Genomic DNA, 24,440 nt, shown 5'->3' with positions numbered 1-24,440 from the left:
ACTATGATGTTTGGTTAATTAACTACTATGCCATTTTGGTTTACATTATTAAAGTTTACATGTTAACAACATAGATGTTCTTAAAATGTTTATATGTGCTTAAGTGAGAATATGTAAATAGTTTTCTTCAGGGAGAACAAAAATTTGATTCCGAAAGATCTAATAATGTGATTTGGGTTAGGTATATTTATATTGGGCATACCTTGTTTGGGATTTTTTAAATAGATAATTTGTTTAGATTCAATTGGGGTCTATTTTCACATTTCAAAATATTACTTTTGGATGATTTATACCTAAAATTTTTATATATATCCTATTATCGACACCTCTCTTTCCCCAGCCCATTTTAAGTTTTATGGAGATCTCTGCAATTAGATCATTGTACTTACTTAAATGACATTTGGAAAAATGTTACTTTTGGAAATGTGAACTTTTATGTATTCTAAATAACCTCTCACAGAATTTAGAATATAGACTCTTTGCTGTTTGTATCACATTCATTAATCATTCATTCAATAAGCAATCATTTAAAAAATTTATTCTTAGTTAAAGCAAGTTTATATTTCATTATTGGTAATAATTTCAAAGTTGAATTGAAGCTATATTTCTGTGGTAATGATAATATCAATATTCTAGCTCTAGTCTTGATTTTTATTATAGAAGTTTACTTTTTCTCAAAGGCATAAAGTTCCATGTTTATGTTTTGTAGATAACAGTAAAAAGAAAACTAAGAAACTAAGAATAAAAAGAAGTCACCGTGTAGAACCTGTTAATACAGATGACGCTGCTCCTAAGAGTCCAACGCCACCCCCACCACCTCCTCCCAGTGAGTAAATTGATATTGATACTGAACTTAGAAATACTACTTTAAACGGTGAAGAAAAAGAAAAAGAAAAAATGATGTAGTTTTTATTCGGCATATTCATTATGTTGTGAATTTGTGAAAAGGTAAAATTCTTTGCTCTGTTTATTCAGAATCTGTCAACATAAATATCTGTTGCTTTTTTTAACTGGAAAAATACTTTATAAAAATAAAAAAAATAAATAAAAATTAATAAGAAAACCTTACACAGGTACTTCCTAGAATGGATTCAAGAACTATTTGTAATATCAGTACCCAGATTGCTAAAAAGAATTTAAGTGTAATGAATAGATGGCTAACATGAGCTTTTAAAAAATTTCATCTTTCATCTTGAAAATTAACATTTGAAACCAAGATACGTGAATTTTTTCATTATATTTCCAACATACACACCCACCTTCTAAATTGTTATGAGGATTAAATGGAATACTACATGTGAAGCACTGAGATATACTAATTGCATAATAATTGTGAGTAATTTTTCAGCATGAGGCATAGTACCACATATACTATAGGTGCAATAAATATCTAAATATATATGTTTATAGTGTCCTTTTAGCCCTACTAGAAGGCTTTAGGTGGGAACATTTTCTGTTGAGAATTATTTGAAGACTCACTTCTAGTACTCCGTTTAATAAGTAAATATTTCTTCTGGCCTCTGCTATAGGTTACAATAAGAGCCTAAGTTTATTTATGGGAATGGTGAATATGCTTGTATTTTTAACTAAAGGTAAATAAAAGCATAAAGCCAATGTTACCAACTTACAATTACATTTTTAAAAAGAAGCTATTTAAAATGGGTTTATGGCTATTCAGTATTGTATCATTCAGTATATATAAATTGACAACACATGTTACATACATTCCTGTTGAGGGAGGAATCCTCACAACAGACCCAAAGATGCATTGTTTAACAGTGTTTTAAATGTTTTTCTTTTTCTTTAGTTGGCTGGGGAACCCCTAAAGTCACTAGACTTCCAAAACTTGAGCCTCTTGGTGAAACCCGTCATAATGGTAATGCAAAAGGATCAGTTTTCACATATCTATACGTTCTACATTCACTTTTCTTTGCCTCATGACTTCAACAAACTTTTATTTTTGGAAGTCTTTTCATAGCCATCCTTTTTCATTATACTTCACTTTTTCAATTTAATTCGTTGGTTTTTTTTTTTTATTCTTAAGTTCCTTTGCTTCCATATAATTTGATTTGATGTTTACCTTAGAATACAGAGGTAAAAATAATTACAGCTGTGTTTATTCATTATATATTTACACAAATAGTGATGGAAAGGGAAAGGTTTTAAAGCAGTTTAAATTAAATAGATATTGCAGTTATTGTCTTATACATGTTCAGTATACTCAGTGATGCCACATAATTGATCTTTCTCTGCTTCTAAGGCACTGAGCTATTGAATAATAAAATGAAGATCAAAACAATTGTGGAATCAAGGGCAATCAAGTATACCAAATAAGATTCAGCTAAATAGAAAGAAAGTTATTAAAGGCTTTATTGCCTCAAAATAATTTTCTTTGGATGAAATTAACATAAACTATAGTTTAGCCAGTATATAGCATTAGGACTCCACAAATGGAAAAATGGAGAAAGGACCATTGGAGGTAGATGACTGCCTTGTACAACAGGCAGGGGTTCTGATTCAGACCATCAGTCTAGATTATTTCAATAAAATATTTCCAGAATGCAAAAGGATAATTATGTATATGTAGCTCAATAAACATCTCCATCAAGAACATTCAATTCATTTTTCAGTGGCTCTAGTTTACTTAATCTGGTTTCCTAAGGAGATCTGTTTATTAGAAAAAAATGTTTGAAGTTTAAACTTTAGAAAAGCTTAACCATATAATTTGAAGTTATATCAAACTACATAAAATATTTTTATTCAAAAAGTATATATATATATATATAAATGTGCTGAGTTTTTTTTTTTTTCAGAATACCATAGGTCAGTAATGAAATATTTCTTCATAATCATTAGTGAACATTAAAGGATTTATTTTTATTTCTAAAGGCAGAAATGTTTGTCCTTAAACCTTATCAGAATTACAGTGAAAGCATGTTTCTGGTTGACTGACTTTCACAGTGTTTTTATTGACTATGATAAGTTAATTCCTGTTTTATTCTGAAATTGTACAGGTTATACTACGGTATCAGTTTAAATATTCATTGTGTTGTTAGGAAAAAAAGTAGGTAATGTTAATATGTGTGTGTATATATATACACATATGTGTGTATACGTGTGTGTGTGTGTGTGTATATATATATAGAGAGAGAGAAATAATTTCTTTTTTGACAAATATTTTTTCTGTGAATCAGGCATCCAACAAATAACTATTTTGTATTTGACACCACCTAAAACATTGGTGATACCAAGATGAATAAGACATAAATTCTGTCTTTCTAGAGACCTTAGTCTAATAGAGAAGACAGAATTTAGCTTACTATAGTATATGTGGCAATTCACAATTATGGTTAAATGTTCTCTGGTGCAGAATTGGAAACTGTGTACAAAATGCATGGACAGTTAGTGAAAATGGTATTAGGCCTGGGCCTACAAAGAATGGGAAGAGTCAATAAGCAGAAGAAATAGACTATTCAAAGGTAGAAAGATTGGCAGGAGGACATTTAGTATTTGGAAAATACTGAGAAGTTACTTCTGAGTGGAGCTTAAGTTCATGTGGGAAGAGTGGGTAAGAAAGAGGGCATTTAAGTTTATAAAGAGCATTGAAACTGGAATTATCATTTAGGGCCAGGTTGGGAATTACTTCACATATACGTCTGAAGATTTCTGGACTTGCTGTAATTTTACAAGAGACACTATACATTTTCAATAAGGAAATAATATTAGTAGATTTGTTATTTAGGAAGACAATTTTTGACACAATGTGAAGTACAAACCTGATGGTATCCACAGCTAGGTAAGTAAGGAGTCCAGTTTGGAGGCTGTTAGAGTAGCAAAGTGAGAAATGAGGAGTGGAAATTGAAATGGAGAATAAAAAATGTATTCAAGGAATATTTTAACAATGATAATAAGTAACATTTGACTAATGGATATGTGGGCTCAAGGAGAGAGAAATAGAGGATTATTTGGCTCAAGGGGTTGGAAGGTTGATGCTACCTCAAAGATTGAAAATACATGAGGAAGAAGGAAGCTGCTTTGGAGTGTCTGTAGGCTTATCTATTTGGAAAAGTCTGTACTCCAGTACAAGTAAGATTCTGAAGCTCAGGAGAAATGAAGGGATCCAGATGGGTTACAAGGATGTGTAGGTAGATTTTTGCTGTTTTAGCTGCCATCACACAATAACAATGCTTTGCTCATAATAGATGGTCTATAATTGTTTACTGAATGAATATGGTTGAGAGAATGATTGTTTCCTGTTTCTGAGGCAAAGTATATAGAATGAGAAAATAACTAATGGTAGCATAGAGCAGGGGGGACATTTCAGTTAAGGGCAAGTGGAAAAAGAGGTTAAAAATGGCCTGAGAAAGTTTTTATTTTGTTTTTTATTTTCTTTCTTCTGTTTGTTTTTAAATTAGAACTCCAGGGAAAGAAGTATAATAAGTTTAAGACCGCCATATTCTTATATTTCAGTTAATTTTTAGTTCATATCATAAATTTAGCTTCCCATGGCAGAGAAGAAAACACTATAACTTCAAAAGTTTTGAAAATATCTTTATTCCTTTTCCCGTAAATTTTAAGTTAAAGTATGCCTAAATTGGGTTCAAAAACAGTATATGATCATCTGTGCTTACATTAATGGGGAAGAAGATATAATAAAGTTTTTGTTAAAAATTATATTAATTTTTAGGATTTATCATGAGATAGTCATCTGAGATGCTGATAGGTGCCAATATTATAATTGCATCCTCTTCCCATTTCTTTGCAATTGGTTGATGGCAATTAGACTGCAGATACATGATGAACTGGATTAGATAATTAAAAATTAATTGCAATTGATTTGGCACTTAAAATGTACTGAGATGAAAAACAATTTGTTATAGTCAAATTGGGAATTTAAGGCAGATTCTTACTTGTTCTTTGATTTATAGACATTTACCTTGATAGCAATTTAATTCTTTTCCAATTGCTTTTATATCTGTAAAGCTTGCTCAGTGTAACAGGTAAAACAGTTGCATTCAGAGAATAGAGTTAAAAAGAGAATCTATTTCATTTTGTAAATACTCTCAGTCTGCATCAACGTTAATGTATTATATTTATGAGCAATAAATCAAAGATTCCATTTGATAAAACTACCAAATGTACATACTAAAGAATATTTTCAAATCTTACAATATGAAGAGAGATAAAATTTATTATGTATTATTCCAAATGTTCAGTTTTTCATCTTAAAATATTTAAAGCCCTTTATAAAAATATAAAAATAGGTATTAACAATTAAGTTGGTCATATCAGTTGAGTAACTAGATCCACTTAATATACCTTACAGGTAGTAAAAAACCTACTCTGTATATAATGATTTAATTTTCCAGCAAATAAAAAATATGAAATGAACTGCAAAACTAAAATAAGTTCTTGGGAGGGAAACATACTTTTTGCCAGGTTTTCCTACCTGGGCACTGGTTCCTTGGGTGATTTCTGTTCATGAACATCTGCTCCAGTAAAGTGAGACTCCCTGTATTTGCCTGTCTCTCCAATATTGGAGACTGGTTTATCTTGTAACCTTTCCTCTCTTATGAATCCTAGGTGACCTATTTTTCAGTCTGTTCAGCTTTTTACTTCCTGTTAGGATGGAGTGGGGACTTCCAAGCTTCTTAAATGCTGTTAGGACTTTGTTAAATTAACATTTGTTAAGTAGAGCCCCTGGTTACTAGATAATAAGCTTAGGCTCTAAAAGACCATGAGAGAAATTGAAATGGAGAAGTTTATTTCTCATAGGTCCTGGAGGAAGTATGTAGCATGTCTTGAGGGTTCCACAGAGGCGGCTCAAAGCAAGGTGCAGGCAGAGAGACCTATAGGACCTGGGGCACATGCCTTTATTAGGGTACTTAGGTGGAATGCTTTGAGGTCAATTTAAATAAAAAAGAGTGGAGCTTTACTAAGTTCCACTGGAGTCTTATCTGAGAAAAGGCCCTGCAAGGCAAGGGAGACCATTGATCACAGGGGCCATTAGAGAAGTCATATCAGGAAATTAACATTTACTTATGACTCTGTAGGTAGTTATCTAGGGCATGTGCTTGAATGAGAGACTCATATCTGTTTAAGGCCTCCACAGGCCACTCGCCCAAACAAAATGGATGCTGAGATAGCAATACCATGGAGTGTAGCTTAGCTAAACTCTAGACATGTGCAGAACTGGAAGCGAGTCCCTAATACCTTTTCAATATGTTTATTTCAAGTGATCCTGAACACCTGTGCTTCTAGAATAATTTTAAGGGAATAGACCAGAAATAATGACTTACTGGAAGTTTACGTATGCTATTAAATTTATAAGCCAATTTATGATAGTGAATGGATAGGAACTTATTATGAAATACAAACTAAGACTTTGTATCAAATATGCCCTAAACCACTGAACTATATTGAAGTATCATTATAAAAGATTCCTACTTACCAGAATGCTAAGATAATTAATTAAGTCTCCCAAAATACCTAGAAGTAATAGCCTTTGGATAAGAACCTGGATTGTACAGATACTGACTTATATCAGGGCTTTGACAAGAGATTCAATATTTGTTATTTCTCTTTCAATGTGAACATATAATTGGAAACAAAACTAATAACATATACATTAGATGTAGCTTTTTATTAAATCAAGTGGAAGTTAATTTATAATCTAAGGTTAGCAATTTACCCTAGTGGTAAGGTTTTAAATTTATTCGAGTTTTCTTGGATTGCTTTTTCATTTCTATTCTTCCCACCCATTGCTTCATCTGTCAAGTCAAAGTGTCTTATTGTTTTTTTTTTTAAGGTATTGGTTGGCAAATAATGAATTGTGTCAAAAATATCTATCTACCATAACTGTTTCATATTCTTGGCATCCCTTCTTTATGTAGATTTCTACGGGAAGCCACTGCCTCCCCTGGCTGTGCGACAGAGACCTAACAGTGATATTCATGACATGATCTCATAACCAGGCTACGTGGCTGAGCTCTCTTAATGGCAAGATGAACTGGAGCACCTTCTTTTTCAAAGAAGAAAAACCCTGACCATTGATAACCGGGGCAAGATAACCATAGCAATTTCAGTGAGGAGATTAATAGCCGAAGACCTGACTGATAGGATAATTACTTTTCCTTGTTCTTCAAGTTAAAAAAAAAAAGGAAGCAAAATGACCAGAAGATGGGATGAGCATTTGGACCAAGTTAGTAAGAGTTAGTATTGACTCTGGTTTATACATCCCCACTTATGGGCATATTCCTGAAGGAAAATCTTTCAACAAAAGAGCCAATGGACTCTGTACACCTTCGTTACTATTTAATAGTCTTTATTTATGTAGCTTAAACATTTTTTTATAAGATTCATATGCATGGAGGGGGAACTCTTTGGAATTTATAACCTAAATTTTTAACTTTTTATATTTTTCTAAAACTTATGTTTAAGAATTTTAATTACTATGATCTTGACTGTATACTTTTCTATAGATACTTTGTTTAAATTGTATCTGGAAAATGGAGTTGACTTATTGGACAAACATTAACTATACAATTAGGATATATTTATGTGGTTTGAGGTATTATTTTATAATACTATTTTCTCGAAGTGTATATCCTAATTTGACCTAATTTTAAACTATACAAACAGATATATTTATATAGTTTGAGTTACGTTTTAATAGTATTGTTCTTGAAGTGTACATTCTAATTTGATCTAATTTTAAAATAACATTTTAAATAGATTCTCAGATTTTAATTCTAACAAACTACATTATTTAAAAGCACTACTCATAGGGAGAATTCAATTTTTTCCTGTTGTTTGATTTCTTTGGTGATGTATGCTAATGAATGAGAAATACCTTCTTGACCAAAATGCTTTGTAAATTAGTAAAAATGTAATTGAGATATTATTAAATGTCTCCATAACACCTCTTTTAAAGTTAAAACCCTTTCAGGGATCAAGGTGCTCCTTTGTTCTGTCAGTAGCTGCAGTAACTCTTAGGTTTATTATAATTCTTTAGTGCCTTGATATTAAAGGCAAAAAGACTGAAAAAGCTACTGTAGTTTCAGAGACTTGTATTTTATAACAGGGGAGTGCTTAGGTACTGAAGCAATAAGAAAAAATGTTGGTTTAAAATTACTTTTATAAAGAAATAATTTCAAAAGAATTTCTCAACTTAAAATAATAGCATTTTTTTTTTTTTTTTTTTTTGCACTGAAGAATGGCATTTGTGGGATTCTCTATTCATCTGGCATTTAGACAGACTTTTAGATGTATATTTTGAGTAACAGATTCATAATGTTGCCTTTAATTTAAGGCACACATTTTTGTTAAGGTGAAAATACTATAAATTGTATGATTTCTATGTCATCTTGTTAAAACTAGCCAGTTGGTAGTATGTACTGACAACAGACATACTACTATCTGACATTAACATGATTAAGTATGTCTAAGGCTGTTTAAAATGATTATTTAATTTTAAAATTTACTTCAGAGCATCACATTTTATTTACATTTTTTTAACTTATCGAACTTTCATGAGTCAGGTCACTTATTTACTCTAGTCAGCATCTTACGGAGTTTTTTTGAGTTTTGTACGCGGGACCTACCTAGCACACTGAGTAAAAAGCATTCCACTGTAGTTATAAAATTCAAAACAACCTAACTTTGATAGGTGGCTGAAATGTAAGTAAGACCAACACAAGAAGACAGATGAAAATTTTGAACTGGATTTTAGAGGGAAAAACCTTGTTTGTACATCTTTTTGGTTTCTTTTCTAACATGTACATTTATTCATTTTTTTGAAATGCTAAACTCATACTTTTGACATCTTTCTAATAGTCATCTAATTTGAGAATATATATGTTGTTAGAAACTGTTGTTTCCTACCAGTGATTACTGTAGTGTACATTAATTACTGAGTCCACTTATTAAAAATAAAAGTGATTGAAATTAAATATATAATAAAGTGAAATGAATGTTTTATATATTTCAGAAGTTAATTTGTATCTTTAAAGCATTCTAAAAATATTTTAAAAGAACTTTTGTAAATCCAGGTGGCTTTTAACAGTTAAATGCCTATTTTGTTATGCTGCATTTTTATAATTAATCATCATGAGTTATGACATTTTTATTCAATAAAAATAATTTATAACAGTGTACTGGTTTCTCTTCATTTGATAGATTTAAATGTTTCCTTTGAGGTAATACTATAGAAAAGTATTTTTAAAATATGATTTCTGTTGAAAGAAATTTTAATTCAATACATTAAAATAATATATTTTTTGTTATTTTACATGAAAACTTCTCTGCATAAGTTTTTATATATGTGAGAAAGAATGTTGTTGTTTTAAAGGCAGTTAAAAAAAAGATCATATCATCTTATGATTCTAGGTGATTTGATATCTGTCTTAAGTTAAAGCTACTTACCAAAAGATGTGTTTTTACTTATTTAAAAGATAATTCTATATGCCTTTATGTGTAAAATGCACATATTACATATACAATATTTTATGTAATTGATTTCAAATAGAAAACTGCATGGAAGCAACACTAGAAAGAAGTTGCAAAATATCCTTAGTAAGTTCTTCAGTTATTGTGTGTTTTCTTCAATTTCTCAAGCTAATTTTTATAATTTGGCTTAATAATGGGGGATGCAAATTTGTAATTTTGTAAAAAATAAATGCCATGTTTTCTGCAAGTTTGAAATTAAATGCTTTTTTAAGTGCCACATGAAGGACTGTAATTCTCTTCATAGGTAAAACTTCCTGTGAATAGCCCAGAGATACTGAGTGGTAGAATATACCAGTACATTTGCAAGCTGATCTACTAAATGTTCTTTCACTCTGACAATATTTTATTTTTGTTATTCAGTTCCATATGCTATGCTGTTTATGTTCAGTTTCTCCCATCCAATGCTTCTAGGTGGCAAAAGCTTATCAAAAGTGAAACTGCTTATAGAAATAAAACTGTAGCTTAGAAACTTTATTATCCTTGCCTTTAATGCCTAAGTTTTTTTTTTTTTTTAAGTGAAGTATGCATTGCAACTTAATTTTGCTAATCCTGACTATTTTATTTATCAAGGAATATATTCCAGCTAATCCAAAGAACAAATCCAGATATTTCAAAACATAAAGTGTGGTATAAATTATCAAAATAGCAATAACCCATTAGTTTGTGGAAACAATTATAGAAGCCTCTTTTTGTTATTGAGAAAGAAAAAGCAAATCTGAAATGAATTGCTTTTAATGAGAGGATTAGCTTATAATTAAAGGAAAAAATAGGAAGCAAATCATTTGCTTGTTTAGTGTTATAAATTCCTCCTCTGTGCTGATAAGGAGACAGAATTTATGATGTAGGAAACGGAATCAGTGGTCTCCATATCTTTATACTACAGCATTTTCAGTAAACATTTTTAGTATATATTTATATTCAAGTTATTGTATTAGTTTGCTAGGGCTGCCATATCAAGGTACCATGGACTAGGTGTCTTAACAACAGAAATTAATTTTCTCATAGTTCTGTAGTCTGGAAGTCCAGATCAAGGTGTTGTTATGGATGGTTTCTTGTGAAACCTCTCTTCCTTGGCTTACACATGGCTTCCTCCCTCTGTCTTCATATGGTCTATTCTCTGTATGTGTTCTTTCCTAGTGTCTCTGTTCAAATTTCTCCTTTTTCATAAGGACACCAATCAGATTGTATTAGGACCCGCACTAAAGAACTCCTTTTAACTTAATCACCTTTGGAAAGACCCTATTTCCAAGTACGTTACATTCGGAAGTACTGGGGAGGGGGTTTAAGGCTTCAATATGAGGAGACGAGTTCCATTCCAGCCCATAAGACTTATAGACATGTTCTATCGCACTTTGTACATATATCCCCCTAAAGATTTTTAAAAGATTAGGTAAAATTAAATAAAAATACAAATGATTATTTTGACTTCCCGGTTCCAGTGGATTGTTTGCTAGGCTTTGTACACATTGCTTTGGAGGCCTAAAATAATAAAATGAGAGCCTCAGCCAACTAGCTACTCACCTGAAGTCAAAGTTCAAGATTGCTATAACTGACTATCCTTTGTTCTCTTGCTTTGATGGCAGGTTGCAATTGTGTTTTTCTGCCATCCATTTTAAAGAGCTAATGTTCTCTCAATGTCAGATTGTTTTACTACAAAGCCTGTCTTTATTTTTTGACACATAAAACCGTATATGCACATGAAAGTTTTTCAGAGTTTTAAGTAAATATGAAAATTCATAAGACAGTATGGGAGATAGTCTATGAAGTATACTTATTCTGAAACATTTCTTAAGTGACTTCACAATAAAATTGCTTAGATATGTAAAAATTATTTTCCTGCTTAGCGATAAATTCTTAAGCTACTTCATTCTTTAACACTAATTTAAAAAAAAAAAAAATTTCTGGTATTTGTGTCACCTCAATTTCTTATGCCTGCAGTGGTTTAAAACATATCTGCTTCTAACAGTTTCTAGTCTTAAATTTCAATGTGGAGTTTTGTTTATTTTGTTTATTCTAGTAGCTCTTCGGTATGGGGTAAGGGAAATCTATTCTCATTCTCATGATACACTAATATTGATTCTAGATAGATTAATAATTTAAATATTGAAAGATCAAATGTAAAAAAAGGGGGGGACAGAAGTAGCTCCCCTTTGTGCAAAGAAATTTCCAAGCCTAAAAGCAATGGAATCAAAACTCAATTGATGGTATAAAATTTTTAAGTATTTTCACATTTAAAGTTGTGGTAGGAAAAATTGAGAAAATACTTGAAAACGTGATACAGTTAACATTTCTAATATAAATATAAATATGAATAGCACTAACATGCATACAGATAAATGACATGAACAGGTAATTTACAAAATATAACTAATAAGATTTGAAAACCTGCCCTAAGGACATAAAAATTATAAGATCATGTGCAAAGATTTATGAACAAAAATATCAGTAATGAAATAGCTGGTAAGTATGCTAGCCTCCATACTTTAAAATATTATGCAACTTCTTAAAATGATGTATGTGAAGAATTTTTAAGAAAATGCTCATAAAAATAAGAAAATACATTATACGTATTGTTTGCTCAACCTCGAAAATGCATAAAATTAGAGAAATAGACTAAAATGTTATAGTGATTCTCTTTAGTGCCATTATGCCTAATTCTCACTCTCATAGGCTTTAAAATATTTCTTCAATATGCATTCTTAAAATCAGAAAATAGAAATATGCTGTGTCACAAAACAGTATAATAGAAATAATTTGATCTCTTTTCAAGCATAGCATCCCCTTTCTCTAACAGAAATATAGTACATATGATTTCTACTAACTCCTTAAAAGTCTTTTATATGCTTACATTGCAAATATACTACCGTATTAATTCATTAAATGAAACATGTAATGACTACAGGAAAAATAAATTATATAAAATCTCTACGTATAGAAGTTGAAAGGTAAATGACTAATGTAACGTCTAACAAACTGCATTTAATCATTTCACTTTAGTACTATATTTTCTTTGGCATCAAATCTAAATTTTAGATTACTGAGGAACTTGTTTAAATAAATATATTAAGCTTCGAACCACATTAATAGTAACATCATTTATCTTTTTTACATGGTTCTAAGATTTGCACTGATGAATTACACTTATACTGACTGGTATTTTGAACTTCAAGGGTCTCAGAATGTTGGTGCCCATTCAACATTAGAGACCACATTAAGCACTGATTTTCTTTAAGTTGCTCATTGCCGTTAAAGAGACTAAAGAGTAACACTGAATGAACAAATAAACTTCCTATCAGAATGAGTGTAATACCTTCCAGCGAACCAGTTAATACTGTCCCTGGTAAAGGTGGGTGAGATGGCTAGTGCGTAGTCATTTTGGTCTCCAAGCATTTGTTATCAGAACTTGGATAAGCGTTAAGATCATGATAGAGAAAATAATACACAGCAGCAGCTAACATTTCGGTATTTACTGTTTCCTAGTATCTGCACTAAGTGCTTTACTGTGTATTTCAATCAATTTAATTATTTAACCCTCCCCATCAAAAGAGAGAGATCCCAATGGGACATCTTTAGGAAATGTGTGACTTAATTTCTTTTTCCTCATAACCATCCTTTTATACAGAGTTCGGACTATCTGGGCTAACTGGAGTCACAAAGTTTGGTAATTAATTCAGTAACTAGCTTAGCCTTTGAGAACATTTTAAAACAATGATCATATAACAAAGCCTAATAGCGACGAAGACATTCAAGTTTTTACTAAGCCCGACGCACACAGCAGCCACAGACTGTTCAGGAAGAGGCGTGACTTTCTAAAGCTGAGCCTAAGGGCCCGCCCACAGACTTCAGCCACGCCACCAAGAACCGGCAGCGCCTTCGCAAGCCACCCGCGGAAGTTGGTGCGTAAGTGCCTCTCGCGAGATCTAGGCTTTCGAGCAAGATTTCGAGAATGCAAGAGAAGCTGTATCTCGCGAGAAATTGCGGCAAGGAAGCGAATCCCGGGGAGACTCGTGAAGTCTGGCTGTTCGTTTGGTTCCTTGGTAGCTTTAGATGTCGGGCGGTGTAGACCTATTGTTCGGCATCGCCTGGCGGGATGGTGTTGACCCGGGTGAGGGTTGGGAACCGGCCGGGCGCCTCCGACTGAAGTCGACACTTAAGGGTCGAGGTGGCAAGGGCGGGGCTTGAATGGGGGAACTTTGGGATTTCTGGGTTTCTCTGGTTTTCTCTGGTTTCACAGTGCAAAGCCCTAGAATAATGTAGAGTGCTCTGACGCTTGCTCGTGAGCGTTCTCTGGTTTTCTTCCAAGATTCATTCCCGACCCAGATAACTGTGCAGTGCAACCTGCAGACTTAATACTTAAGTCCCTTCAGCTTTGAGCGGAATGCCTGCGCCTCGGGACCAGAGACTCTTTGTCGCTGGTCTGCCTTAGGACCTTAGAACGATGCGTGTTACATACGTGATCCTGTAAAGTTTTTTTGGATGAGTAAATGAAACAATTGCAAGGACGTTTCCAAGGAAACTAGAGTTACTTCTAAAAACTATTTGGGGATAATTCTACATATACAAAAAAGTTGCAAAAATGATACAGACTTCCCATATGCTTTTCACTGAGTTCTCCCTAATGTTAACATCTAGAGTGACTTATTTAAACTAACTGTTCTTTTGACGCAGCTTTCTTTGTTAACAGTACTAGATTCTGCTTTTACCATTGCTTTACATTTGAGCAATAGTCATTTGGAGAAACCCTCTTTTTTTTTTTTTTTTTTTTTTTTTTTTTTTTTTTTGTAAAAGTATGGTAGTTGCTTATATTTGAAGTACTCACATTGCAGGAACAAACAATTAGCTAAAAAAGTGTTCTTAAGGAAAGACAATGTTGAAGTTTAATAGGGTGTGTCAGCAGCTTTTTCTTATCATCATAGCTGAAAGCAAAATCAGAGAGGAAGCTTGCAAAACAGATTTGCAAAGTTGTTTTGGATCATTTTGAAAAGCAATATTCCAAAGAGCTTGGAGATGCCTGGAATACAGTAAGGTTAGTATAATTCATCTCTTGATGCTTTATGGTACAATAAGAAATAAACCATTTGGGGGAGGAGTGCTCTGAGCATAAAAGATAAAGGAATCTAAACCTGGCTTCTAAACCATGCCCTATCAAAGCTACAGTAAAAAGAACTAGGAGGGAATAGATCGAATCATAGAGAGATGAAAAGGGAGAAAAAAAACTATTGCCAGTAAGCAAAAACTGTCATGCCTTTGCCTTGAGCAATTGCTTTGATCATTCAAACAGGAATGCCCACCATTTTGACAAAATTAATTATACCGTAACAAAAATCTTAAAACTTTCGAGAATATTCGACTAGTTTCTAAGATTCAGAAGATAATACAATAAATCTTTAAAGCCAGTGCTGCTTTCTCAGCTGAAGTTACATTATTTGGTAATTATATTTCTTCCCTGTGTCTGTGGCTGTCTGTTTTAAACATACAAATTCTTTAAATATATTACAGAAAACAAATAAGAAACAGGTAAGCCATAGAAGTGAGGTGTTTGATTTATATGTTGAGTACATTTTGCCTTTCATCAGAATGTTTCTCTATGAGTTCTTTATATTAAGTTCTGACATAGCACATGGTGCCCTGTGGAATTCAAAGAGCAAGACAGTCCTCATGTTCAGTTTTCAATCTGGTGTTCATGGGGAAGGAGGAGCCTGGTTAAAACTATATAAACTTCTAAATCCATAAGTACCCTGGTAAAATATAAGCAGGAGTACCCGGTCTTACCTAACAAAGCCTGATGGTGCCAGCAAAGGCTGGAGGAGAAGACATGTATTGGTGACTAAGAAGAGTTACCTTGGCAAAAGGAACCAGTCATTTTAGGCTGAGGAAAGAGCGTGCACTGCTCATGAAGTTAGGGGCAAAACTCCATACATTTTGCTCAGGGACAAAAAGTTACATGTTTATAGACAATAGCTGGAACTTAGTCGATGATTGTCTAACTTATGTCTTCTTGGTTCAGCTCAATAAGAATTTCATTACAAAGGACAGTGTTTCTGAGATAATTTTAGACAAAATTAAGCTGTTTTAGTGACTTGTAAATACTTGTAGTATGAAAATGTTTATAGTTGTTTTTATTTCAAAACTATATTTTAAAATTATGTCTTCTATCATAGAGAAGACAGGATAAACAGTGAATAGTGGCGTGTGCAATAAATTCATGTGGTTTTTAGTATGCAAAAGTATCCAAATAAAATACCCAAAAAACCAGATACCTGCTGCATGCTTATTATGTGCCATGAGATCTTCAGAGTAAACCTATGAGGTTTGTTTCTTATTTTTCACCTGAGGAAACTGTAGAGTTAAAGTAACTTTCCCAAGTTCACTCATCCTGTAAGTGACAGAGCCGGGATTTGTGCCCACGCTCTCTGGTTGAAGAACTTCCACTGCTCACCCTTATTCTATATGCCTCTCATACCTGTGATGTAATTAGGCATACATGGGTGATTTTAAAAAAATAGATTTCAGGAAGTATATTATCTTCAGACTTTGTAGTAGTCTGGCTACCCATTCCCTGTAATGAGTTTTTGTGTGTAATGTGCTCAGACAGATTTATAAATTAGTATTTGACCCTAAACAAAATGAGCAGTGAACCTCAAATCCATTTAATTAGCTGTGCTTCTGCTTCATCTACCTTTTTGTTGAGTTTTCATGGTAATTTAAGTTTTGCATAAATATGTGCTAAATTTGCCCTAGGCAAAATAAAGGATTTCTCAGCTTAGAAAGTAGTCTTAGCATGGAAGATGGCATAGGGAAATAAGAACAGAAACATTTTTGTTTTTTCACTTTATTTACATGACATAATATTGTGTTTGCAATTCAGTTTTGCAGCGTTTATTTCGAGGGAAAGATGAGTGCATTTTCGTCTTACCTAGAAAGTAATTTACTCAATATTTTCAGTTTCCTGTAGTAATGGGAAAATTTTAATGTAATTTTTTTTTTTTTTTTTTTTTTTTGTAATAACCTTTTTTGCAAAGTCACCCTCTGAGCAGCCCTAAAGTTGGAGTTTACCCTAGTTCAATTCTTGCTCTACTCGTTGCTGACATGTTCTCCTTCAGGTGAGCCCATTTATGAAATGACTTTAATCTTCCCTCAATGTGCTGTCATCTCAAGTTGTGCAGTCTTTCTCAAGCTTCAATTCCATATTTCTAAGTGTTTTCTGGTAGTAACTTCACTCAGTTTCATACCAGGCAAACTCAAAAGCATATTATTATTTTTTCATTCCAAACCTATGTTATCCTTTGCTACTTGCATACTTTATCTCAATTTAAGGCATCACCATCAATCTAGTTTCCTTCCTTCTCCATACCTTCAAAACCTGCGTCGTAAAGAATTAATGTTAATCAAAAACAGGTCTGGCATTTGCCCAAGCTTTTGGAGATGATTTCTAAGCCCTTGGCATGTTCTGCCTAAGAGTGTCTTTGTTTACCTGGGGGCTTTAGCCACATGGGAAAAATCTAACATTATGACTTATGGTTAAGAGCTATAGGCCATGATATTAGATTGGCCTCTGGCCCTGACCTCGAGCCTTTGGAGGGGCTGTAGTTGGAAGAGCAGCCAAATGGACTTTAAATTGTGTTCGTGTGACTGAGCCCCAATAAAATGTAGACACCAAGGCGCTAGTGAGCCTTTGTGGTTGGTGGTACTCCTGTGTGTATTGTCGCACATCGTTGCTGGGAAAAGTTGTTCTTGTCCATAATTCCACAGGAGAGGACAACCGGAAGCTTCACGCTTTGACCTTTCCTGTGCTCTGCACCATACATCTCTCACATTGACTGATTTTAATCTGTATCTTTTTGCTGTAATAAACTATAACCATGAGTATAACACTGAGTTCTGTGTATCCTCCTAGCTAATAACCAAACCTGAGAATAGTTTTGGGGACCCCAAACTTATAGTTGGTAACAGAAGTGAGGGTGGTCTTGGAAATTCCCTGACTATAGACTACTACCACACACCACCACCCTGCCCCCATCAAGATCTCAATGCCCACAAAATGCTTTTGTTGTACCTGAGAAACTTCTTAATTTGGATCTCCTTTTTATCTTCACTAATTAGTTAGGCCTTTATCATGTCTTACCTGGCATATTGCAATAGCCCTGATCCATAGTCTCCCACCTTTAGTTTGTGTTTGCTTATTTTAGCAACCACTTTTATGGCACTAAATGCCAAGCAGTGTCCCAATCACTTTACAAATAGTAACATAATCCTCTGTTTAACCCTCTGGGGTAGTTATTATTTCTATTTTACAGACAGGAAAGATGAGACATACAGAGGTTAAGTAACCTGCCCAATGAAACACGGGTTATATTTGGAAGAGCCATAGGAGTGTGTTTAATCCGCAGTGTCAGGCTGCTGCTTAATGCCACTATATTCCATGTGTCACTAGAGTAAACACCCCCTTTACTCCGCTGCTATCTGCAATATTATATTTGGACTAGATATAACGACTAGACAAGCTCCTTCATCCTTTTGGGAGTGGAGATGTTCCCTCTGCCAGGAATGACTCTTTTCTTTCTCTCTCTGTACAGTGAGTGGTTAAATATGGGTTCACATTTTACCTCTACATCTTATAGCATATAACTAAGGCAACATCTCTGTGCCTCACTATCCTTATCTGTAAAATAAGAAAAATAGTATGTATTTCATAATTATTTGGGAAGATAAAATGAATTTTTATATATATATATACACAAAGGGTTTAGAATATTGTTTGACACAGTAAGCCCTCAAAATATGTTAGCACTGTTTTTATTGCTACTCTCATTAACCAGTTCTCTGTCAAGCTGTCCCATATACCTTTGGCAAAATTAGTTCTGTCCTTTGTGTTTCCATTGCATTTTGTCGATACAGCTGTTGTAATTCTTTTAAGATTGTATTTTCATAATTTAGTAACTTGCTTGTCTCTTCCCTGACAGAGGAGCTTGAAAAGCCAATATCTTAAGACTTGGGCAGGTCATCTACCTGTTGAAAATTTAGGCAGTATTTTTATACCTGGCATTGTGCTAAGCACTGGGGATGCAAAGATAGATTATATATATTCTGCCTTCAAATACAAGGGGAAGATTAATTGGAAATGTTTATGAACTGTTAAGTGTGGTCTGTAATTTTTTTTTTTTTATTTGGACACTGTCTTCACTAACGGAGAGTTCACATAGTTCACATATAGAGGGGAAAATATATAATCAGATTGTATTATAAAAATCTGTGAAATAGGTTGGAGTGAGGTAGTTAGGGAAAACAGAAATGAACTAGTAGCTAGGTTTCTGTTTCTTTCCCTTATATTGGCTTAACACACATTTTCAACCTTAATCTGTGTAAATCCCTGTGAGTAGTAGCTATAGCCCCTTTTAGCCCATCCAGACTTATAACTTGGAAGTCAGTGCCCCTTCCTCTATCAAGGGTGCTGTCATGAAAGGTCTGCCATCCCAGCCTCAGGAGTGTACGCACATGTCTCCTTATGTAAGGGACTTCTGTGGGCAGTGTTTTTAGCCTTTTGTTGTTTCCACCAGAAACAAACTGGTGACGATTTATCTCAGGTACTATGGATAGCAGATATGGACCTAGATTGCCTTTCTATGAGAGGCACCAAGGAAACAATGCCAAGAAACAGTAGGAGGTAATTAGCTTTTCATTAGACTCTTCGAAGAATAATAAAAAGGCTCAAAAAACTTACTTTGGTGCATTTTCGTGAATTGATTTATTCTTCATTTCTAAACCAGACTTTAAAAATGATTGAATGAGCGCCCTCTGGTGGATAATAATAGCAATAAAAAGATTTTGTCTTATTTTTAGCTATGAAAATTAATTGGTTTTGTAATCTACAGAGTTATACCAGTTGTGCTTAGCAATATCTCGCACATTATACAGGGATGTAGAATGGAGACTAGAATACTAAGAGAAAAAAATCAAGTCACAGAAAAATTGAATGAAAATCATAATTAAATAATGTCCAAATAAAACATGCAATTTTTCAAGGGATATGTAGGCACCAGCAAATTACAGAAAACAAATTCTGATGCTCAACTTCCATATATGCTCCTGCAGTAAATTACTGTGCTTCCCTTTGCGCCTCAGGGGGTACTTATTCTTTCCCAACCTACCTTTATAAATTGTCTCTCCCACTTTAGAAAGAAGGGCACACTTTTGTCATCCTGACTCTTCCACATTGCATTCCCTCAGGTGTCAAAACCTCTGTGTGCCCGAGACTGTTGGAATGTTATTGTAAGGGTTAAGAAAATAATCACTAATTCTTTGACAGGTTAGAGAATTTTGTTGCTTTCAACAAAAACAAAGGAGCTCCAACTGAGTTTTCAGCTAACAGGTCATTTAAAATATTTTTGAAGATAGGTCATTAAGCTATTTGAGAATATAACAGACCTTTTTTTTTTCTTTTTTTCCCCTGTTTTTTATAACTCAGAACTTTAACAAAAGGGAGACATCACTATAACAAAATATATTTAGCTGTCATCCACTTATTTAAGTGAAGGTTTTTCTCAGCCCTTGTAAAAACACAATATAGGAGTAATATTGATGTTAAACCCTGGTTCACTATAGCTCTAGGTAATATTCATCCCTGAATTAAAAAAAAAAAAAAACTAAAGAAAAAGAACACTGATTTCTTTCAGAGATCTATTTTCTATCGGTTTTCCCTTTTTATATTTATGAAATCTATAATAAGTTATTTTGATCGATTTGTACTAATTTTATTGATAACCAAATCCAAAAGTTACCGTTTTACCATTTATAGATTTACAGGCACAGTGAAAGCAAATTTAGTATATATACTGTGCGTGTGTGTGTGTGTGTGGCAGAGAAATATAATAAGGTTATAAAGATTTCAAGCATAGTATATTAAGATAAAGTTATATGGGAAATAGGATGTAAAAAAAAAAAAAAAACTGTAATATTCCCACCAGTTCAAGAATAGTCTATGATTTTTTAAATGTACAATGATGAGTTTCCAAATCACTCTTGTATTTAGGTTTCACTGGATATATTTGAAAAAGTGGTATAATTTATATTTTAAAATGTCAATTTCAATAGTATGCTGAAAATCACATTTTGAAACATGGTGAAGATTTTGATGTCAACTAAGAATGTCCCAGAGGGCACAAAGGTTTTTTTGTTTTTGTTTTTTGTTTTTTGTTTTCAAAATGACATCAGTGGATATACTAGCAAAAAATTTGCAGTTTGCTGACCTTTTGGATCCCAGTTCTGCTGGCTTCTGATGTACTTCCAGCTTTGGAGACTACTAAGTGGAGCAGTTTCAGACTTCTCATGAATCTTGGGAGGAGGCCTGGAGTGTGGTGCCTAGCCAGTGTCTTTATGAGTCTTACACGGTTGCTCCGCTATCTGCTGGGCTACTCAGAGCTTTGGACTTGAGTAGCCACTGGCCTGCCAGCCCCAGGTTGTTGTCCCACCTGTGAAAGCACTGGAGTAGTGTGTGTGTGTTCGGGGGAGGGTAGGTCACCAGCAGGTGGGTGCAGGGGAAGCTGAGACCCACATTAATACACCAGAAAGCACAAGCCTGGGAAGCCTTAGCAGGTCCTTCATTGAGTTGGCCTCGTTGCAGCTGGTCCTCAGGGCAGATTGTGTCAAGCTATTGCTATGGTTAGAACCATTGTTAGAAACAATAGAGGAAGGCTAGGACCACTGGCACTAGGTAAGAGTTGGGGTGTAAGTTCTTTGCTCCTTTCTGTTGTGTACCTTTAGTGCTCCAGTACCAGAGTCTCATACTCCTGTTAGACGTTAAAGCCAGAGGGATTTTTTAATCAGGAACTTAAGCTTTATAGTGATGTGACCTTGGGTAAGTTGCCAAATCCGAAAGCTTCAGTTACCTAATCTCTGAATTGGAGTAATAACAGCCCCTCATGGTTATGGTGGTGGTTAAATGAGGTAAGCATGCAAAATACACATTGTAAATATCTGATCAGTAATTTTTATTATTATGGTGGGTGGTTTGGGTGGTAGGTAGAAAGACTTCTCTGGGGAGATAAAGCCTAAACTGCCCCTTGAGTGGAGAGTGGGAGAGTCAGCCAGGCTACAGGTAAGTTAGAGAGGAAAGGTCATTCTAGGCAGAGGGAGCAGTTTATGGTGAGCCTGGTAAAGCCTGAAGAAAACTTGGTCCAGGAAGTTCAAGTTCAGTAGGGCTGTGTATATGTTAGGAGTGATCAGAAAATTTATTTGTTCTAAACAAGGCCTTATTTTAATCTTGTTAGAGAGTAATTATGGAAGATTCTTGCCTCATTCTGCCAGAAGTACTCATTTTTAAATCTAATGAGGCTCTCCCCACCTAGAGTACTTTCAATGACTTCCCAACACTTACAAGATAAGATTTAAAAACGTTGTCATATTCCACTTGACCCGTGTAAGTATATGCCAGTAGCCGCACCAGACTATTTTTAATTCTCCGAACGCACTGCCCTTATTCATGTTCCTGTACATGTGTTGTTGCCTTCTTCCTGGAACTTCCTTTCTCATTGCATTCTATGGGTAACTCCTCCTCATCCTTGAAGATATTGGATAATATACAAAAATCGGAACTGTTCCTAAACTAATAATCCTTTTATATAATGTTAAAAAGAAATATGCAAGATTAATAACCTGTACTAAAAGATCTGGAAGAAAATGTGAACAAATGGAGGAGTCAGGGTCGGAAAGACTGGAGGCAATAAAGATGTTAATTCTCCACAAATTTGGTGTATTTACTATAATCCTAGTCAAAGTTACTACCTATCTACACAAATATAATTAATTGACCAACTAATTCTAAATTTTATCTGAAAGAACATTCTAAAATGGCTTTAGAAATGCCTGTCAGATATTAACCCATTGAAAGTACCCTATCCTTCATTAAGAGGTGGACACATGATGTAAGCCAAGCCACTCCAGTCTGTGTAATTACATTTCTGACCATTATTTTTCTGTTACTACATGACTCAAAATGCTGGTTTAGAGGGTAAGATTAGACTGGACTGATATTAAGATTTACAACAGTGGTGTTCACAGATTTCCCTTTAGGGTTCATTTTAATGTGATTCCCAAAGTGTGGTTTTGGGGAACAGCAATTATCCATATCATGTGAAGACTTGCTAGTTCTCAGGCCCCACCTCAGATCTACTAAATCAGAAACTCCAGGGTTAAGACCCAGCAGCCTTTTACAGATGCTTAATGCACGCTAAAGTTTGTGAAGCGTGTTCTTAAAGGAAGGTTGTCATCTTCCAGAATGGGTGCAACAGATAAACACTGGGCTCATGATGCATCATCATAGTTAGAGGCAGTGAAAGGAGAAAGTAGTTTTACGTATTAGTCCCTGATTGAAATTCACATGGCATACTTCTAGTCACAGGTGTTACATTTCAATCCAGCCATTCTTCACAAAGGCAACTCTGGGGTGAGTAGCAGCTGGAATTTACTTAATTGACCATGGTTAATGAGGCTTCCAAATATCTTGGCTGGAAAGGTCAGCTCGTAAATAAATATTTCCTGCTGTATCATCTGTCAGTTGATGTAATCCTGTGATTGTCAAAAGATTTAACTGTCAGATTGAATAAAAAATGAGGTAGGTAAATCTGCTGGGGAAGGAGGAGGGAGAGCCTACACCATCCATCCATAAGTGATTTTTAAACTGTCCTTGGTTTTGTATCATCTGAACCACTGATCACCTCATTAACCCTGTTATTGTAGAGTTTATTCTGGTTAGCTTTCCATACCTTTATGTTCATAAGGAAATCTTTAACACTCCCTAATTTAAACATCCTTTAATGACAGTACTTTTTCTTCCAATATTAATAGTCTCAGGTTTTAAATTTTGTCTCTAATAAAAACACTTTCTTCTACAAAGAGTGGTAGACTAAAATCTGTTTTGATGGATCTAGAGGTATGTAAAGGCAGGCCATGTATTTTTTGGCAAAATATTCTGCAGGGAGGGACTAGGCTGAAGCAAGTATGGCATTACTCAATGGTGCAGAATTGAAGAGACACCTAAAACTTGGTAATCGAGACAAATTATATTTTAACGGCCAGAATTGATACAAAAGAAAACAATCCACAATGAACAAACTATCAAAGATTTAAATAAAGACAGGATCATAAGTGCTGGGTTGAGTCATATGAGGAGCCTGAGGTGAAAGGAAAAGTCAGTAATACTGATCCTAGCCCTGAATATCTCAGGTAAGTTAAAGTGTAAATCTAGGACTACACTCGCTCAATTAGTAATATAAAAGTGTGTTGATGTTTATAATAATGTTCCTTTGTTTTTCTCTTTCTAGGGATATACTAACATCTCCATCATGCTGGCAACATGCTATCCTTTTTAACCGATTCAATTACCCGTTTGAACTGGAAAAAGATTTACATTTGAAGGGCTACCACACACTCTTTCGGGAATCTTTACCCTATTATCCTAAATCGATGAAGTGTTACCTTAGCAGTATTCCCAGCAGGATGCCTTCAGAAAGACACCAGATTGGAAACCTAAAAAAATACTACCTCCTGAATGCTGCCTCTCTTCTCCCAGTACTGGCTCTGGAATTAAGAGATGGAGAAAAGGTTCTGGATTTGTGTGCTGCTCCTGGAGGCAAATCGGTGGCTCTACTGCAGTGTGCTTATCCAGGTAGTGTGCTTTTCATTCAGTAATTGACCACTTTGAACTGTCTCTTTGTTATAAAATACTTTGAAAATTTATGGGGAGAAATGTAAGATTGAATTTGTCAACTTTGAAAGCTGAAAACAAGGGACAGTACAGAGAGAATGGAAATTATAGCTGAGGAAATCAACGTAACATTTTTCTTTCAGCTAGTTAATCCTACCAGGTAATTGGGAACAAAACTACAACATTTTGGGAATGAAAATCTGTCAGATAATATAAATTCTGATAAGCCAGT

At 34.1% G+C, this 24,440-nt stretch overlaps 2 protein-coding genes across 11 annotated transcripts in view; both read left to right on the top strand.

Moving 5' to 3' along the window:
- ARL13B (ADP ribosylation factor like GTPase 13B) overlaps positions 1-9,153 on the top strand; it is a 63,883-nt gene extending 54,730 nt beyond the window's left edge. For 3 of the 4 annotated variants that reach the window (XM_036218522.1, XM_016165170.2, XM_016165168.2), the window contains 3 exons: positions 710-826; positions 1,808-1,876; positions 6,894-7,159. In XM_036218522.1, coding sequence (XP_036074415.1) covers positions 710-826; positions 1,808-1,876; positions 6,894-6,970 — 263 coding nt within the window. In that variant the 3' untranslated portion in view covers positions 6,971-7,159. Of the gene's footprint in view, positions 1-709; positions 827-1,807; positions 1,877-6,893 lie in introns of all 4 variants that reach the window. The other variant, XM_016165169.2, reaches the window with a different exon arrangement.
- Positions 9,154-13,419: 4,266 nt separating this feature from the next.
- The window catches only part of NSUN3 (NOP2/Sun RNA methyltransferase 3), a 47,322-nt gene continuing 36,301 nt past the window's right edge, over positions 13,420-24,440 (top strand). For 2 of the 7 annotated variants that reach the window (XM_016165173.2, XM_016165178.2), the window contains exons 1-4: positions 13,420-13,612; positions 14,424-14,533; positions 16,530-16,610; positions 23,826-24,169. In XM_016165173.2, the coding sequence (XP_016020659.2) occupies positions 13,598-13,612; positions 14,424-14,533; positions 16,530-16,610; positions 23,826-24,169 (550 nt within the window). In that variant the 5' untranslated portion in view covers positions 13,420-13,597. Of the gene's footprint in view, positions 13,613-14,423; positions 14,534-16,529; positions 16,611-21,372; positions 21,451-23,825; positions 24,170-24,440 lie in introns of those variants that run through there. The other 5 variants (XM_016165175.2, XM_036218524.1, XM_016165171.2 and 2 more) reach the window with 5 other exon arrangements.

The sequence above is a fragment of the Rousettus aegyptiacus genome, unplaced genomic scaffold (genome assembly GCF_014176215.1).
Source record: "Rousettus aegyptiacus isolate mRouAeg1 unplaced genomic scaffold, mRouAeg1.p scaffold_m13_p_4, whole genome shotgun sequence".
Classification (NCBI taxonomy): Eukaryota; Metazoa; Chordata; class Mammalia; order Chiroptera; family Pteropodidae; genus Rousettus; species Rousettus aegyptiacus.
This window is presented reverse-complemented; position numbering and strand designations above follow the sequence as displayed.